Source organism: Lutra lutra, chromosome 18 (genome assembly GCF_902655055.1).
Source record: "Lutra lutra chromosome 18, mLutLut1.2, whole genome shotgun sequence".
In the NCBI taxonomy this organism is placed as follows: Eukaryota; Metazoa; Chordata; class Mammalia; order Carnivora; family Mustelidae; genus Lutra; species Lutra lutra.
Genome location: NC_062295.1, coordinates 15,552,553 through 15,568,567, shown reverse-complemented (window position 1 = coordinate 15,568,567; position 16,015 = coordinate 15,552,553). Strand labels below are relative to the sequence as shown.

The window sequence follows — 16,015 nt, the reverse complement described above, 5'->3', positions numbered from 1 at the left end:
AGAGAGGCAGGTAAAGAAAGGGGGGAAACAGGCTCCTTGATGAGCAGAGAACCCGATGTGGGGCTCGATCCCAGGCTGAAGGTAGAGGCTTAACCCACTGAGCCACCCAGACGCCCCTGAACTGTGTGCTCTTAAAGAAGTTGTTACTCTTGCCCGGAATTTCAGTCTTCTTACTTGAAAATGGGGGCTAGTCCTAGGAGACCATTTAGACGTGTGAGGATTGAACTTGATAGCTGTTTAGGATACCTCTGGTAGGGAGTGCTAGAAACCAGTCACCTCAGTTGCTTCTGGAGAAAGGAGCAAGTTTGACTTAAACAGATCAAAGTGGGCTTTCTTATTAACTCATTCAAATTAAATTTTTACCTATCAAAGACTTCAACCACCTGCACTTTGACCTCAGTCTGTACTTTCTAACCAATTAAACCCTTCTTTCCAGCTTACCTTTTAACTCAGGCAAAAGACCCTGTGGGCAAAGCACCTCCTGACTGAATAGAAACTACCCCCTCAAGCAATAGTAAGGACTGCCCTGATGTAGCAACACCCTGTGTGACTGACTTAAGGCAATGCTCCACCTGACCTTTACTGCCCCCCTGCCCATACTCACTGACCTTTGTCCCATATTTTCTTTATATAAGCCTGGAAATATTTTCAACACTTTGTGGAAACTTTGAGATGCTAGTCTGCTGTCTTCCTGGTGTTGGCCTCACTGAAATAAATTCCTTTCTCATTTACCACCACTTGTCTCTCTACCTTTGGATTTTGTCAGCAGTGATTGGCTGAACCTGATCTGTTTGGGACCCCGAGAGCCAGGTGCCCTTGCATGCCTTTGCCCCAGCTACATTTACTTTTTCAAAAAAGTAATAAGTAAAAGTTTTTCTTAAAAAACGCATTCTCATATAGTAAAACACTCAGCAAATTATAGCAAGACTAGATTAGGAGACTTGGAGAACAGTGTTTGGACTCCACACACCTGTATGTACAGAGGGTTTGGGAGTCACTAACCATTCCTACTGATCACCTAGAGATCCCGGAGATCACCCCCAATCTCTGATGCAGCGGATTTGGGGAATGAGGGCTGTGGTCCTGGAATCATAATTAGGGTCCCACAAGTGGAAGGAAGCTCAAGAAAAAGTAATTTATCCTCCCAGAAATAGGGGCAAAATAACAGACCTATTTGGTTTGGAAGTTCTGGAGCCAATTTTCCCCAGATAAGCCACAGAATACCATATTCCCTGCAAATATCTGGTTTTGCCAATTAGTCAACATTATTGACTGCTGTTCTCAGATGGTCACAAATGTGACTGATACAGATCTCTCCCAGTTTGGAGGCAAGGTAGCTAATGACATGGAAAGTGATGAGTTTTCAAGAAAAAGTACAAAGAGAGATCTATCTTCCCTCCCTGACCCCTATGCAGTATTACTTTTTCTTGAAAACTCCTCACATTCTAATACATTATAGAATTTACTTATTCTTTTTTTTTTTTTTTTTTTTTTTGCCTGTATCTCCTTCCATTAGAATCTAAAACGCATGAGGAAGAAGATCTTTGCCTGTTTTGGCGGTGATTTAGCTCAAGAACTTAGAACTGTATCTAGCACACAGAAGGTACTCAATAAACATTACAGTGAATGAATAAGGGCTACTAAGACCAACAGACTGCAGAAGTGAGAAAAACACACCACACAAACCCTGGGTAAGCCTGGGCTAGGGAAAAAGAGACAGCTCTAAGTTGGATTTCAGTTTAGTTAAATTTAAATTGGACTAAATATTTTAATGCTTGAAAATGGGTCTGAGAAGGAATAAAAAGATAAGGAGTATATCCAAGGGCATACAATCCTCTGGGTGAGGTAGAGAAAGTAGACATAGTGGGTCTGAATATCAGCGGCAGGAGGAAAAAAATACAAAGCTGTTGTCCGACTGTAGGCCATCAACCCCAGCCTACTTAGCATCTCCATTATTGTTGCCACCATATGGTTAGGTAGGGTATACTGGGATCCCTCAAAAAGATCCCTGGGATGGGCAGAAGGGAAAGCTTTGCAAAAGAAGACTTAAAAGCTGAGCCTTAGTACCACTGAGCCCTCAGGCCAGGAAGAGGCAAAGTGGGTGAACAAAGGGACCACCTCCTTACACCATGCACAAAAATAAATTCAAAGTGGATTAGAAACCCAAATATGAAACCTGAAACCATAAAAATCCTAGAAGAGAACACAGGTAGTAACCTCTCTGACATCAGCTGTTGCAGCTTTTTTTTAAGGTATGTCTCCTGAGGCAAGGGAAACAAAAGCAAAAGTAACCTACTGGGATTACATCAAAATAAAAAGCTTCTGCACAGCAAAGGAAACAACAAAACTAAAAGAGAACCAACTGAATGGGAGAAGATATTGGCAAATGACATATCAAAAAAAAAAGGGTTATTATCAAAAATACATAAAGAACTCAAACAAATCAACACCCAAAAAACAAATAATCCAATTAAAAATGGGTTGAAGATGTTGAAGAAATGGGTTGAAAAACAGATATTTCTCCAAAGACATACAGATGTCCAAAAGATACACGAAGATGCTCATCATCACTTATCATCAGGGAAATGCAGATCAAAACTGCAATGAGATATCCCTCACACCCGTCAGAATGGCTAAAATCAACAACACAAGAAACAACAGGTGTTGGTGAGAACGTGGAGAAAGGGAAAAGCAACCCTCCTACGCTGTTAATAGGAATGCAAACTGGTGCAGCCACTATGGAAAACAGTATGGAGTTTCTTCAAAAAATTAAAAATAAATCTATCTTAGGAACCAGCAACCACACTACTGAGTATTTACCCAAGGAATACAACTACACTCATTCGAAGGGATACATGCATCCCTATATTGATAGCAGCATTTTTACAACAGCCAAGACACGGAAGCAGCCCAACAAGTGTCCACAGCTAGATGGATAAAGATGTGTTCATAGAGTAGAATATTATTCAGCCATAAAAATGAATGAAACCTTGCCATTCGCAATGACATGGATACAGCTAGGAGGTATGCTAAAGTGAAATAAGTCGGTCAGAGAAAGACAAATACCACATGATTACACTCATATGTGGAACTTAAGAAATCAAACAAAGAAGCAAAGGAAAAGAGAGAAATAAACCAAGAAACACATTCTTAACTACAGAGAACACACTGACAGTTACCAGAGGGGAGGTGGGTGGGGGGAAGGGGTGAGACAGGTAATGGGGATTGAGGACACGTGTGGTAATGAGCACAGGGTGCAGAAGGCAAGTGCTGAATCACTGTATTGCAAACCTGAAAGGAATACGACACTGCATGTCAACTACCTGGAATTAAATAAAAACTTACAAAAAAAAAAAAAAGGGAAAGGAATGGGGTGAAAAGTGTGAGAAGGAGAAAGAGATGGGAATCTGAGAGAAGTGGGCAGGGGTCCCGGCAGAGACTGGAGAGGAGTGGAGACCCAGGAAGGGGCTGCTATGTAAGATATCCCCAGCTTCAGTCTTTCCATCTGTCAAGTGGAGAGCCTAATGCCTTCTTCTCAGGATTTGAGTGAGAAATTGGTTGGATCTGTTTTCCCCAATGTGGGTTTTGCAAGGTGACTTTGGTTGAGCAGCGTTCACATTCATGGTTCTTCTGGTGCATATTGGAAAAAAAGAAGAAAGAAAGAAAGAAAGAGAGAAAGAAAGAAAGAAAGAAAAAGAAAGAAAGAGAGAAAGAAAGAAACATAGAAAGAAAGAAAGAAAGAAAGAAAGAAAGAAAAAGAAAGAAAAAGAAAGAAAGAGAGAAAGAAAGAAAGAAAGAAAGAAAAAGAAAGAAAGAAAGAAGAGAGAAAAAGAAAGAAAGAAAGAGAGAAAGAAAGAAAGAAAGAAAAAATGAAAATGAAGAGAACTTCAGACTCATCCTCTAATGCATGTATATATTGCTTAGGGCAAAGATGCTTTCTTTTAAAGGGGATTTGATTTACAGCACAGATGGTATGTAGAGAGAGTCACAATCCCGAAGGCAGCATGGGAGTGAGTGCAGGTGGGGAATAACAGAGTGAAAGGACCTCAGCAGAGCACGTAGCACAGTGCCAGGTTGTCAATAGAGGGACGGTAGCAGCTCTTGTCACTGCTATGAATGACTTCTAGGGCTGGGGCTGCTGGTAGGGAAGTGTGGATTGATGGTGCCTGGCTCCCAACCTTCCAGCGGCCTCTGGGAGTTTGGCCTTTTTCCTTTCAAAGCTGAGCTGGGCTGAGGCAACTGTGGAGAGGTGGCTTGGCAGGGGGTGGGGGGTTGGTTAAGTGCATCAGTGCGGTGCTGAGGGGGCTTGAGGCAGAATTGGGGAGGGTGGACAGGAAGGGGTGAGGGTGGGCGGGCCTCCCCACACCCCTCTACCACCCTTCATCATCACCCACCCTTCAGGCTTATGCTGACTGAAGTCTGGACAAAGGACCTCTGATTACAGCTGGAGAAGAACAGAATGGTTCAGCCCAGGACCTTAGAGGAGAAGAGGCCAGGGATCGTCTGCCCTGCATCTAAGTCTAAGAGAAGGGAACAATGTAACTACAATGACACAGTGATGTCAGGAGCCACTTCCCCCAGGTAGCCCCTGGCTTGGAAGGAATTGACATTTTGAGGGGCTCATTAGGAATTCTAGCAGTGTCTAAGGCATGACTCCAAACCCCACCCCAAGAGCACTAATGAGGCTGCAGAGTCAGACCTATCGGGTCTGGGGTAAATCACCAAAGCTTTCCACCTTTAACATAATTTCCACCTTTAACATAAAGGTAAATTTCCACCTTTAACACAAAGAAAATTTACCCAGCCCAGGAAGGCCACAAAGACAAAAGACTTAAAGAAAAAGTAAACCATTTTGACAAGTTTGTTTTTTTTTTTCTTTTTAAGGGCTATTAAAACTTTAAGGATCACTCCTCTGCCATAAACCTTTAGTGGCTCCCTAGCACTCACTGAAGACAAAACTCCAGTCATCCTCAACTGCAAACTGCTTAACTTCTTTGATCTACCTGTAAAATGAGAATGTCATCAGTACTGTTCAACACGAAGGTTGACAATTAAAATACACAGAACTGTGCCTGATTTTAGCTGGTTGCTCAGTGTGCTGTTCTTAGAAACACTAATCTTCAGCAGATGATTGTTGGAGGCAGAGTGTGGTTTGGGGGAATCGTTTCTTTAAGATACTTTTTTCATTATAATAGTTATACATACTTACTGAGAAAGCTTGGAAAATAGAGAAACACAGAGGAAAGAAAAAAAAAAACTATCAACCACTATTTTCAATCCCCAGGAATACTGGTTTTAACATAAGTATTTCCTTTCAGACTTTTTTTCCATAGTTTTTCCTTTACCATTCAAAGTTATGGTTCTCCACTACACATATATTATTTTTATTCTGATTTAAACTTAATTTAGCTCAAGTATGCCCCAAGACCTATTTTTAAAGGTCACATAATACGTTACTGAGTTAAGCTACTACAACTTAGTCATTGTCCTATTGGCTGGACTTTGTTTTTTTTTTCCCTTTTTTTTGGGTTGTTGTTACAGTTTTAAACAATGCTCCAGTACATATCCTTGAATCCTTTCTTTTACAGTAATTACTGAAGATGGACTTTCCAGATGAAAGGGTAGGACCAATTTTTCACGACCCTGGATATGATTACCAAACGGCTTTATCAAAAGGGTCAAGTGACTCCCCACCAGCAGTGAATGAGATCACAGGAGCCCTGACTTTATGGCGACCTGTCCTCAGAGGATCAGCTGGAAATAAGACAGTAAGCAGCTGCTGAGGATGCCTTCAGACAGAGGAGGGGGAAGTCAAGCCATCAAACATACACTAGGCTGGCAGGGGCTGTGCATCTGGGTTAGTGACATTCTTCTGCTCTCTTCCAGGGTCCTGCTCATTTGGAACTGAAAGCCTTCGATGTTCACAGGGTTGAAGGGATGATGCCCCAGACAAGGACTAACCAGTGATCCCACCAGTTCCTCTTAGAAGCTTCAGAGGCCTAAGGGGCCTTTCGGGGGTTGCCTCTCATCTCCCCCCACTCTTGGCTTCTCAATTTATTCCTTTGGATCTTTCCAGAAACCATCTTGGGTAGTTCTGAAACAAAGGCCACTTAGTGACCATAAAACAAAAACAGTTTGAAATCATTTCCTAGAAGGACTTCTGACTTGAAAGAATCCTTACCCTCTGCCAGTTTGTTGGAAAGTGTCCATGACTCATAGTTTTCTCTAAATGGCAATGACCAAAATGGCCAGGGTCTGGGGCACATGATCTTGCCCACAGAGATTCAGCACCGTCTCTCCACACGCCCCCATTCTCCCACCCCCCGAATCTGAGGTCTGTCACTTCTTAGAGTAGGAACAAACTGTGGTTTGGGGTGGGCCCAGTGAGGAAACAGGGAGAAAAGGCTGAAGGAGAAGCTCTGTTATTTGTACCTTCATTCCCCCCACCCCCCCCCACCCCTGGGGCTTGGCCCTGACTGAGAGCAGATGCAATGTGTGCTCAGGTGATTTCTCAGCTCATCAAGTCCTAGAACCCCTGATGTTTACCTTCCTGGGGTACTAGTATGGAGCAGTCACCCTTTTCACATGCTCCTGGAGCTCCTGAGTTAGTTTCTTAGGATCTTGAGAGGAGTAAGATGGAGAAAGGACAATAAAGGCCTTCACCACCTACCAGAAGAACACAAAAACAAACCCTCTAAAACCAGAAAGAATCAATCCCTTTATAACAACTTATTTCTCCTTTTGCCAGCCAAGCATGAAAGTTCTGCCACAGCGCCTCTGGCTCAGCCAACAAAATGGACAACATCATTTTTTTTTCCTATTGTCTCCATTCCAGGACCAACTATTGGAAACACTTTTTGTAGAATGATTCCAGGATCCTACCTGTTTCCCAAACTGCTTCTCTTTCCTAAAATAATACTGTAAGCAGCCAAGGAGCTTCTTTTCTGATGCAAATTCTCTGTGGAAAGAGAAGTTTCACAATCTCCCCAGAGTCCCTTACTTCCAAGTCTCTGTGACTGGAAAAGTACCTGGCAGGTAGTTGGACATGCAGGACTGGGAATAATGCACTGAGGGGAAGTGGGTATTTCTGAGCCTGCATGTACACGTGTTTCCAACCAGCAAACATTTTGCTGCACAGCTTCCATGCCATGTGTCCAGTGGGACTTTCTGTACCTTGGCTGTTACTGCCTGAGCCTTTCTTAGCAGGCTGCCTCCCATTAAGAAGGAAGAGTCCTGACACATTACAAAGGAACATGGTTTCTGACAGGAGTGGAAGAGGTCAAAGGCCAGTAGGTTGCTTACCCACCCCAGCATATAGCTCTGTCAAGGTGGGGGTTCACCATCCTGACACCAAGCCCTGTTAGGTGGGGGTTCACCATCCTTGCATGCTTCCCAAAAGCGGGCATCTCACTACATTTCATGTTCAGATAGATCTGGTGATTGGGAAAGGCTCTGACTGTTAAAACTACCAAACATGTACTGACACCTTTCTATGCGCGAGGCTCCATTCTGAGTATATGCAGATTAACCACACACAGCCATCTGTCACAACCCCAGCTAATTTGCGATATACAATGCTAGGTATACTTTTCCAGGTGTGATTTCTCCAGAACATATATGGGGCTCCCACCTCCCTTATTCTAAATCATTGGCCTCAAATTTTAACAGGCATCAGAATCACTTGGATAGGGGCTTCTAATCAAAATGAAGAAGGCCTGGGCTGCATCCTCAATCGCTCTCATTCAGCAAGACTGACTTGAGATCTAGAAATCTGTATTTTAAACAAGAATCCCAGATGATGCAGCTGTGAGTAGTCTAGGGCCCTGACTTAGAGACCCACTCCTCTGGCCCTCGTGCTTCTGAGAACACACACAGCCTGATGTTGTACTAACTTTCATAAGGTAACTACACCATACTGTAGGGTTATGTTGGATTCACAGCCAGTGAAAAGCTTCATTTCTCCCACTCTATTTCTCTGAGATCCATGGGAAGGAATTTGCATTTCTCCTGGGAGAGGTCAGCTTATGGAATTTGGCTCATCTTTCTGATACAGCAGGGTCATGATGGATACTTATTCTGTCATCCCTTAAGATGGATATTCCTCTCAGGTTAGCACTGTCAGCAGCCATGTGTGGTGTGCTTGTTATATCCTCATCTGCAAATGGGAAAGGGCTCTCTATCAGCCAGGACGAATGACAGAGACTGAACCCACTGCCAAGCTCTCCTATCTAATGTCCACCTCTTTTGGACCCAGTTCCAGGTCCATTTGACACGAAAGTGTTGGTATCCTCTCCTCGTGTCCCTCTCAAGAGTCGGCCTCTAAAGGCTTGACATTAATGCTTAACCAAAAGGAATGTGTGGCATTTCAGACTTTGTAGTACCCACGTGGAGTGAAATAGGGGGGAATGTGGGTCTTCCAGCTCACTCTGCTGGGTGTGAACAGGTAAAGAACCAGGAGGCAATGTTCTTGGCTGGACTGTTACCTCCCCTCTGATGGGGTCTGGGCTGCTGACCACAGCAGCCTCCAGAACAGCAGGGTGCTCAGCAAGGGCATTTTCCACTTCAACGGGCCCAATCCGGTAGCTGGAAGAGAAAAACAAACTCTTCCAAGTGACCCCCCCCCCATACACACACACACAAAGCTTCAAAGGGAGAAGGACAGAGCAGACAGCTTGACCTTGAGGAATTAATCACATCATCATTTCTTCACATGAACCAAAAGTAGCCATCCTTGTCCTTGTGGGCTCGGTCCCCCGTGATGTAGAAGTCCCCTCGTTCTGATGCCTCTGTCTTCTCAGGATTGTTCTGGAAGACAAAGTAAACACATGAAGGGCCATCTTCGAACAGCCACTCAAGCCAGCTCTGGCCCTCGCAGGCCCATGCAGGAGGCTGGGGACCCATAAAAGCAATTCCCAAAGACCATGCAGGCCAGAATTTCCCACCGGACTAGGAGTTGTGAATTTATACACTTTCTCTCTCTTAAATAGAAGGAGATGCCCGGAAATAGTTAAGGACAGCCACTTGCTACCATTCCTTGGAAGGGTCCAAGAAAGCATAGTTAAATGCAGGACGGTGGACACAGGGCCACTGGCTCTATTTTTTAAGATAAAAGAACATACTGATACTCTTTGTGCTCAGGAATCACTGAAAGTAGGAAGTGAGCAGTTGGCCAAAAGGCAAGAGTCGAGGAAAGAGGAAAAGCTAATCAAACTCTGATTCTCAAAGCTTTAAAGAAGCTACTTGAAACAAACAAAATTACAGCTGTGTGCAACTATCCAGGTGTGTCTCAAAACCATTATGCTGAGTAAATGAAACCAGACAAGGAGTTAAGATGGCGGAGGATCAGGGGAACCCTAAGTTTGTCTCGTCCCTCAGATACAGCTAGATAGTAATCCAAACACTCTGAACACCTAAGAAATCAGAGTTCTGAGAGAAGAAAAACTCTAGTCTACAAGTAGACTGTGGCTACCTTTTGGTAGGTGGGAGATGCAGAGACTTCAATTTGGGGAGACATAGCTGTGGATCCAGTGGCAGGGAGGGACCCCACAGGTGGAGGCTACCACAAAGCATTATAAGCAGCAAGGCACAAAACTGAAACTTTTAGAAGTCTGCTACCATGGGTATGTGCCTGGCTTAAAGGCGCTCAGGTGGCAAAGCACGGCAGAACTCACGTGGTCTCTCAGTATCCCCTGGTCACAAGAAGGACAGATGGCACATAAGTGCTGCATTGTTTCCAGGCATAGGAGCGTAGAAGGTGGCTGAGAACAGCCAGTGCAGGTGCTGGCTTTCTGCTCTGTTTTGCCATAAACTGTGAATCACTCTGATAACTGAGAAACTGTGCCCGCTTTCCTGGTACAGGCCTGGCAAACAGCAGAAGCGTAGGGAGACCCCCCCCCCACCCTCCTCCCCAGGGCTCCAGGGAGGAACAGCACAGTCTGACCTGCAGGAGTCCCTAAAATGTAGGAGTTTTGAAATTCAGTTGTGCGTCAGAGATTTAAAAAAAAAAAAAAAATGCTCAGAGACAGGCAGGGTAAATGCAGGGTTCTGATGGAAACCAGGAACACAAGAGTGATTGCTCTTCTGTGAGGGCTCACTGAAGAGTGGGGGGGCATGAACTTTCAACTGCAGGACTAGAAGGTGGGGGGCTGTCATAGTCACCCTGTGCATCATCACTGAAAGGCTTTAGGGAGCAAAAGAGCACCACCTAGTGGAGTCCAGAGCCCCTTACACCAACCCCCGCCTCCCATTTGCAATCTGGAGGCCCATTTGCACTAAGGCAAGTCCACCTGAGAATCAGTGCAACAGGCCCCTCCCCCAGAAGACCTGCACAAACAACTCACTCACACAAAGTCTATTGATCATAGAGGGCTGCAAAGCTTCAGCTCTAAGGGAAAATAGTGTCTAGACTCCTTTGTGCTTTTATTCTTTATTTTTTAAAATTTTTTCATTTATTTTCTTATTTTTTCAATTATTTTTAAAAATTTATTAATTTTTAAAATTTTTGTTTTCATATATACTACATATATACTATTTTTTTGTTTACTTTCATTGTATTTTTTTTTCTTTCTTATTTTGGGATCTAGATTCTTTTAATAAGCAGACCAAGAAACACCCAGGATCTAGTTTTTTATTTGTTTTGTTGCTGTTGTTTTCTTTCTTTTTCTCTCTTCTTTTCCTTTCTGGACAGAATGACGAGCTGGAGAAATTCACCCCAAAAGAAAGAACAGGAGGTAGAACTCATGAACAGGGATTTAATCAATACAGATATAAGTAAGATGTCTGAACTAGAATTTAAAAGAACAATTAAAAGGATACTACCTGGGCTTGAAAAAGGCATACTAGATCCTAGAGAATCCCTTACTCCAGAGATAATAGAACTAAAATCTGTTAGACCGAAATTTAAAATGTTGTAACTGAGATGCAATTCCAGATAGAGGCCATAAAAAGGAGGATGGATGAATCAGAGGACTGAATCAGTGATACAGTAGACAAAATTAAGGGAAATAATGAGTTGAAAAAAAGAGGGAAAGAAAGGTGATGGACCATGGAGGTAGATTTAGGGAACTCAGTGACTTATTAAAACATTGTAACATTCATATCATAGGAATCCCAGAAGATGAAGATAGAGGAAAAAAAGGGGCAGAAGATTTATTCAGACAAATTATAGCTGAAAACCTCCCTAATCTGAGGAAGGACACAGATATCAAAATTCAAGAAGCACAGAGAACTCCCATTCAATTCAACAAAAACCGACAATCACCAAGGCATATCATAGCCAAATTCACAAAATGCACAGACAAGGAAAGAATCCTGAAAGCAGCAAGGGAAAAGGGGTCCTTAAGCTACAAGGGAAGACAGAACCTAAGCTAGGTTCTTGGCAGATCTGACCACCAAAACATGGCAGGACAAAAAGGAGTGCAAGGATATATTCAACATGCTGAACAGAAAAAAAATATGCAGCCAAGAATTCTTTATCCAATAAGACAGTCATTCAAGCAGGAGAGATAAAGAATATCCTAGACAAACAGAAACTAAAGTAGCTTGTGACTAAACCCCTACAAGAAATTTTAAGGGGGACTCTTTGCTTGGAGAAAAAAAGACCAAAAGCAACAAAGACTAGAAAGGACCAGAGAACATCACCAGAAACACCAACTCTACAGATAATAAAATGGCACTAAATTGATATCTTTTACTAATCACTCTGAATGTAAATGGACTAAATGCTCTATAATGAAAAGGCATAGGGTATTAGGACAGATAAAAAAACAAGACCCATCTATATGTTGCCTACAAGAGACTAGTTTTAGACTCAAAGACACCTGCAGATTGAAAGTGAGGGATGGAGAATGATTTATCAAGCTAATGGACGTCATAAAAAAAAAAAAAAAAGCCAGAGCAACCATACTTATTTCAAACTAGACTTTTAAAAAAAGATTTTATTTATTTAGTTGAGAGAGAGAGAGAGAAAATGAGCAAGGAGGAGAGGCAGAGGGAGAAGCCAACTCCCCGCTGAGCAGGGAGCTCAAAACAAGGCTCAATTTCAGGGCTCTGGGTCATGACCTGAGTGGAAGGCAGCTGCTTAACTGACTGAGCCATCCAGGCACCCTGACAAACTAGATTTTAAACAAAGACTATAATAAGAGATGAAGAAGGGCATTTTATCATAATTAAGCAATCTATCCAACAAGAAGATCTAACAATTGTGAATATTTATGCCCCCAACATGGGAGCACCCAAATATATAAAACAATTAATAACAAACATAAAGAAACTCAGCGATAATAATACAATACTAGTAGGGAACTTTAAGGCCCCACTTACAGCAATGGACAGGTCATCTATGCAGAAATTCAACAAGCAAACAATGGCTTTGAATGTCACACTGGACCAGATGGACTTAACAGATATATTGAGAGCATTTCATCGTAAAGCAGCAGAATACACATTCTTTGCAAGTGCACATGGGACATTCTCCAGAATAGATCACATACTAGAGACAAATCAGCCCTCAACAAGTACAAAAAGACTGAGATCATACCATGCATATTTTCTGACTGCAACGCTACAAAACTTGAAATCAATCATAAGAAAAAATTTGGAAAGACCACAAGTACATGGAGGTTAAAGAATGAATGGGGGATGCCTGGTGGCTCAGTCAGTTAAGTGTCTGCTTTCAGCTCAGGTCATAATCCCAGGGTACTGGGATCAAGTCCCACATCAAGCTCCTTGCTTGGCAGGGAGCCTGCTTCTCCCTCTGCCTGCTGCTCCTCCCCACTTGTGCTTGCTCTCTCTCTGACAAATAAATAAAAAAAATCTAAAAAAAAGAAAAGAATGAATGGGTTAACCAGGAAATTAAAGAAGAAATTTAAAAACACATGGAAGTGAATGAAAATGAAAACAACACACCAAAACCTTTGGGATGCAGCAAAGGCGGTCCTTGAGGGAAGTATACTGCAATACAGACCCACCTCAAGAAGCAAGAAAAATCTCAAATACCTAACTTAATCTTACACCTAAAGAAGCTAGAAAAGGAATAGCAAATAAAGCCTAAAGCCAGCAGAAGAGAGGTACTTGGGCAGCTCAACCAGACAAAGACCCCACAAAAAAGGAGAATTACCAGCCAGTATCCCTGAAGAACATAGATGCAAAAATTCTCAGTAAAATACTAGCAAATCAAATTCAACAGTACATTAAAACAATTATTCATCATGATCAAGTGGGATTTATTCCTGGGCTGCAGGAATGGTTCAATTCGTGCAAATCAATCAACACGATAGACCACATTAATAAAAGAAAAAGTAAGAACAATATGATCATCAGTAGATGCAGAAAAAGCATCTGATCCAAATACAGAATCCTTTCCTGATAAAAACCCTTAACAAAGTAGGGATAGATGGAACATATGTCAACATCATGAAGGCCATATATGGGAAGATCCACAGCTAGTATCATCCTCAATGGGAGAAAAACTGACAACTTTCCCATGTGGTCAGGAACAAGACAAGGATGTCCACTCTCACCATTACTATTCAACATAGTACTGAACATCTTAGCCTCAGCAATCAGACAACAAAAAGAAATGAAAGGCATCCAAACTGACAAGGAAGAAGTAAAACTTTCTCTGTCTGCAGATGACATAATACTCTATGCAGAAAACCTGAAAAACTCCACCAAAAAATTGCTAGAACTCGCAAACAAATTTGGCAAAGTTGCAAGATGTAAAATCAATGTCCAGAAACCTGTTGCATTTCTATATACCAATAACGAAGCAGCAGAAAAATAAATCAAGGAATCAATCCCATTTGCAACTGTACCAAAAACAGTAAGATACCCAGGAATAAACCTAACTAAAGAAGAAAAAGATCTGTACTCTGCAAACTATAGAACACTTATGAAAGAAACTGAAGAGGACACAAAGAAATGGAAAAACATTACATGCTCGTGAATTAGAAGAACACTGTTAAAATGTCTATGCTACCCAAAGCAATCTACACACTTAATGCATGCCCTATCAAAATACCAATAGCATTTGCCACAGACCTAGAACAAACAATTCTAAAATTTGTATGGACCCACAAAACACCTTAAATAGCCAAAGCAATCCTGAAAAAGAAAAACAAAATGAGATGTCACAATTTCAGATTTCAAGCTATACTAGAAAGCTCTAGTCATCAAGACAGTACAGTAGTGGTACAAAAACAGACACAAATGGAACAGGGAACCCAGGAATGGACTGAAAACTATATGGTCCACTAATCTTCAATAAAGCAGGAAAGAATTTCTAATGGAAAAAAGACAGTCTCTTCAACAAATGGCGTTGGGAAAACTGGACAGCAGTAAGCAGAAGAATGAAACTGGACCATTTTCTTACACCATACACAAAAGTCAATTCAAGATGGATGAAAGACCTCAATGCCAGACAGGAAACCATCAAAATCGTAGAGGCGAACACAGGCAGAAACCTCTTGGACTCAACTGTAACAATTTCTTACTAGATACAATGCCAGGAAGGGAAACAAAAGCAAAAATGAACGACTGGGACTTCATCAGGATAAAAAGCTTCTGCACAGTGAAGGAAACTATCAACAAAACTAAAAGGCAGCCTACAGGATGGGAGAAGATATTGGCAAACGACATATGTGATAAAGCGTTAGTATCCAAAATCTATAAAGAACTTACCAAACTCAACATGCAAAAAAACAAATAATCCAGTTAAGAAATGGGCAGAAGACATGAATAGACACTTTTCCAAAGAATACATCCAGATGGCTAACAGAAACATGAAAAGATGCTCAACATCACTATTATCAGGGACATGCAAATCAAAACCACAATGAGATAACACATACCTGTCAGAATGGCTAAAATTAATAACACAGGACACACCAGGTGTTGGTCAGGATGTGGAGAAAGTGAAACTCTTATACCATTGGTGAGAATGAAAGTTGGTGAGGCCACTCTGGAGAACAGTATGGAGGTGCCTCAAAAAGTTAAAAATAGAACTACCCTATGATCCAATAGTTGAGCTACTAGGTATTTACCCAAAGGATACAAAAATACAGATTCAAGGGTTACATGCATCCTGATGTTTATAGCAGAATTATCAACAATAGCCAAACTATGGAAAGAGCCCAAGTGTCCACTGACTGATGAATGGATAAACAAGATGTAGAGTGTGTGTGTGTGTGTGTGTGTGTGTGTGTATGCCATATCCATGTATTTAGGTATACATGCATATATGGTATGTACTTATAATGGAATATTATCAGCCATCAAAAAAAATGAAATCTTGCCATTTGCAATGATATGGAGGGAGCTAGAATGTATTATGCTAAGTGAAATAAGTCAGTAAGAAAAAGACATACCATATGATCTCACTCATATGTGGAATTTAAGACAGGTAACAGGTGGGCGCCTGGGTGGCTCAGTGGGTTAAGCCGCTGCCTTCGGCTCAGGTCATGATCTTGGAGTCCTGGGATCGAGTCCCGAATTGGGCTCTCTGCTCAGCAGGGAGCCTGCTTCCTCCTGTCTCTCTGCCTGCCTCTCTGCCTGCTTGTGATCTCTCTCTGTCAAATAAATAAATAAAATCTTTAAAAAAAAAAAAAAGACAGGTAACAGGTGAACATAAGGGAAGGAGGAAAAGAATAAAAGGAGAGGGAAATGAGCCATTAAATGACTCTTAACAATAGGGAATAAACTGAGGGTTGATAGAGGCGGAGGGGGATAGGCTAGATGGGTGATGGGCACTAAGGAGGGCTTTTGTTGTGATAAGTAAATGGGTGTTGAATGTAAGTGGTGAATCACTGAATTCTACTCTGGAAACCAATACTGCACTGTATGTTAACTAAGTAAAATTTAAGTTAAAAAATAAAATAAAAAATGAATTTAAAAGAAAGAAACAGGGGCTGCCTGGGTGGTTCAGTCAGATAAGCATCTGCCTTTGGCTTAGGCATGATCTCAGGATCCTGAGATCAAGCCCCATGTCAGGCTTTCTGCTCAGCGGGGAGCTTGCTTC

General features: G+C 42.0%; 1 protein-coding gene across 1 annotated transcript in view; it reads right to left on the bottom strand.

Moving 5' to 3' along the window:
- Positions 1-5,501: 5,501 nt before the first annotated feature.
- The window catches only part of ACSM5 (acyl-CoA synthetase medium chain family member 5), a 35,634-nt gene continuing 25,120 nt past the window's right edge, over positions 5,502-16,015 (bottom strand). The window contains 4 exon segments of the mRNA XM_047713935.1: positions 5,502-6,110; positions 6,547-6,666; positions 8,484-8,583; positions 8,678-8,805. Of these exon segments, the coding sequence (XP_047569891.1) occupies positions 6,559-6,666; positions 8,484-8,583; positions 8,678-8,805 (336 nt within the window). The 3' untranslated portion in view covers positions 5,502-6,110; positions 6,547-6,558.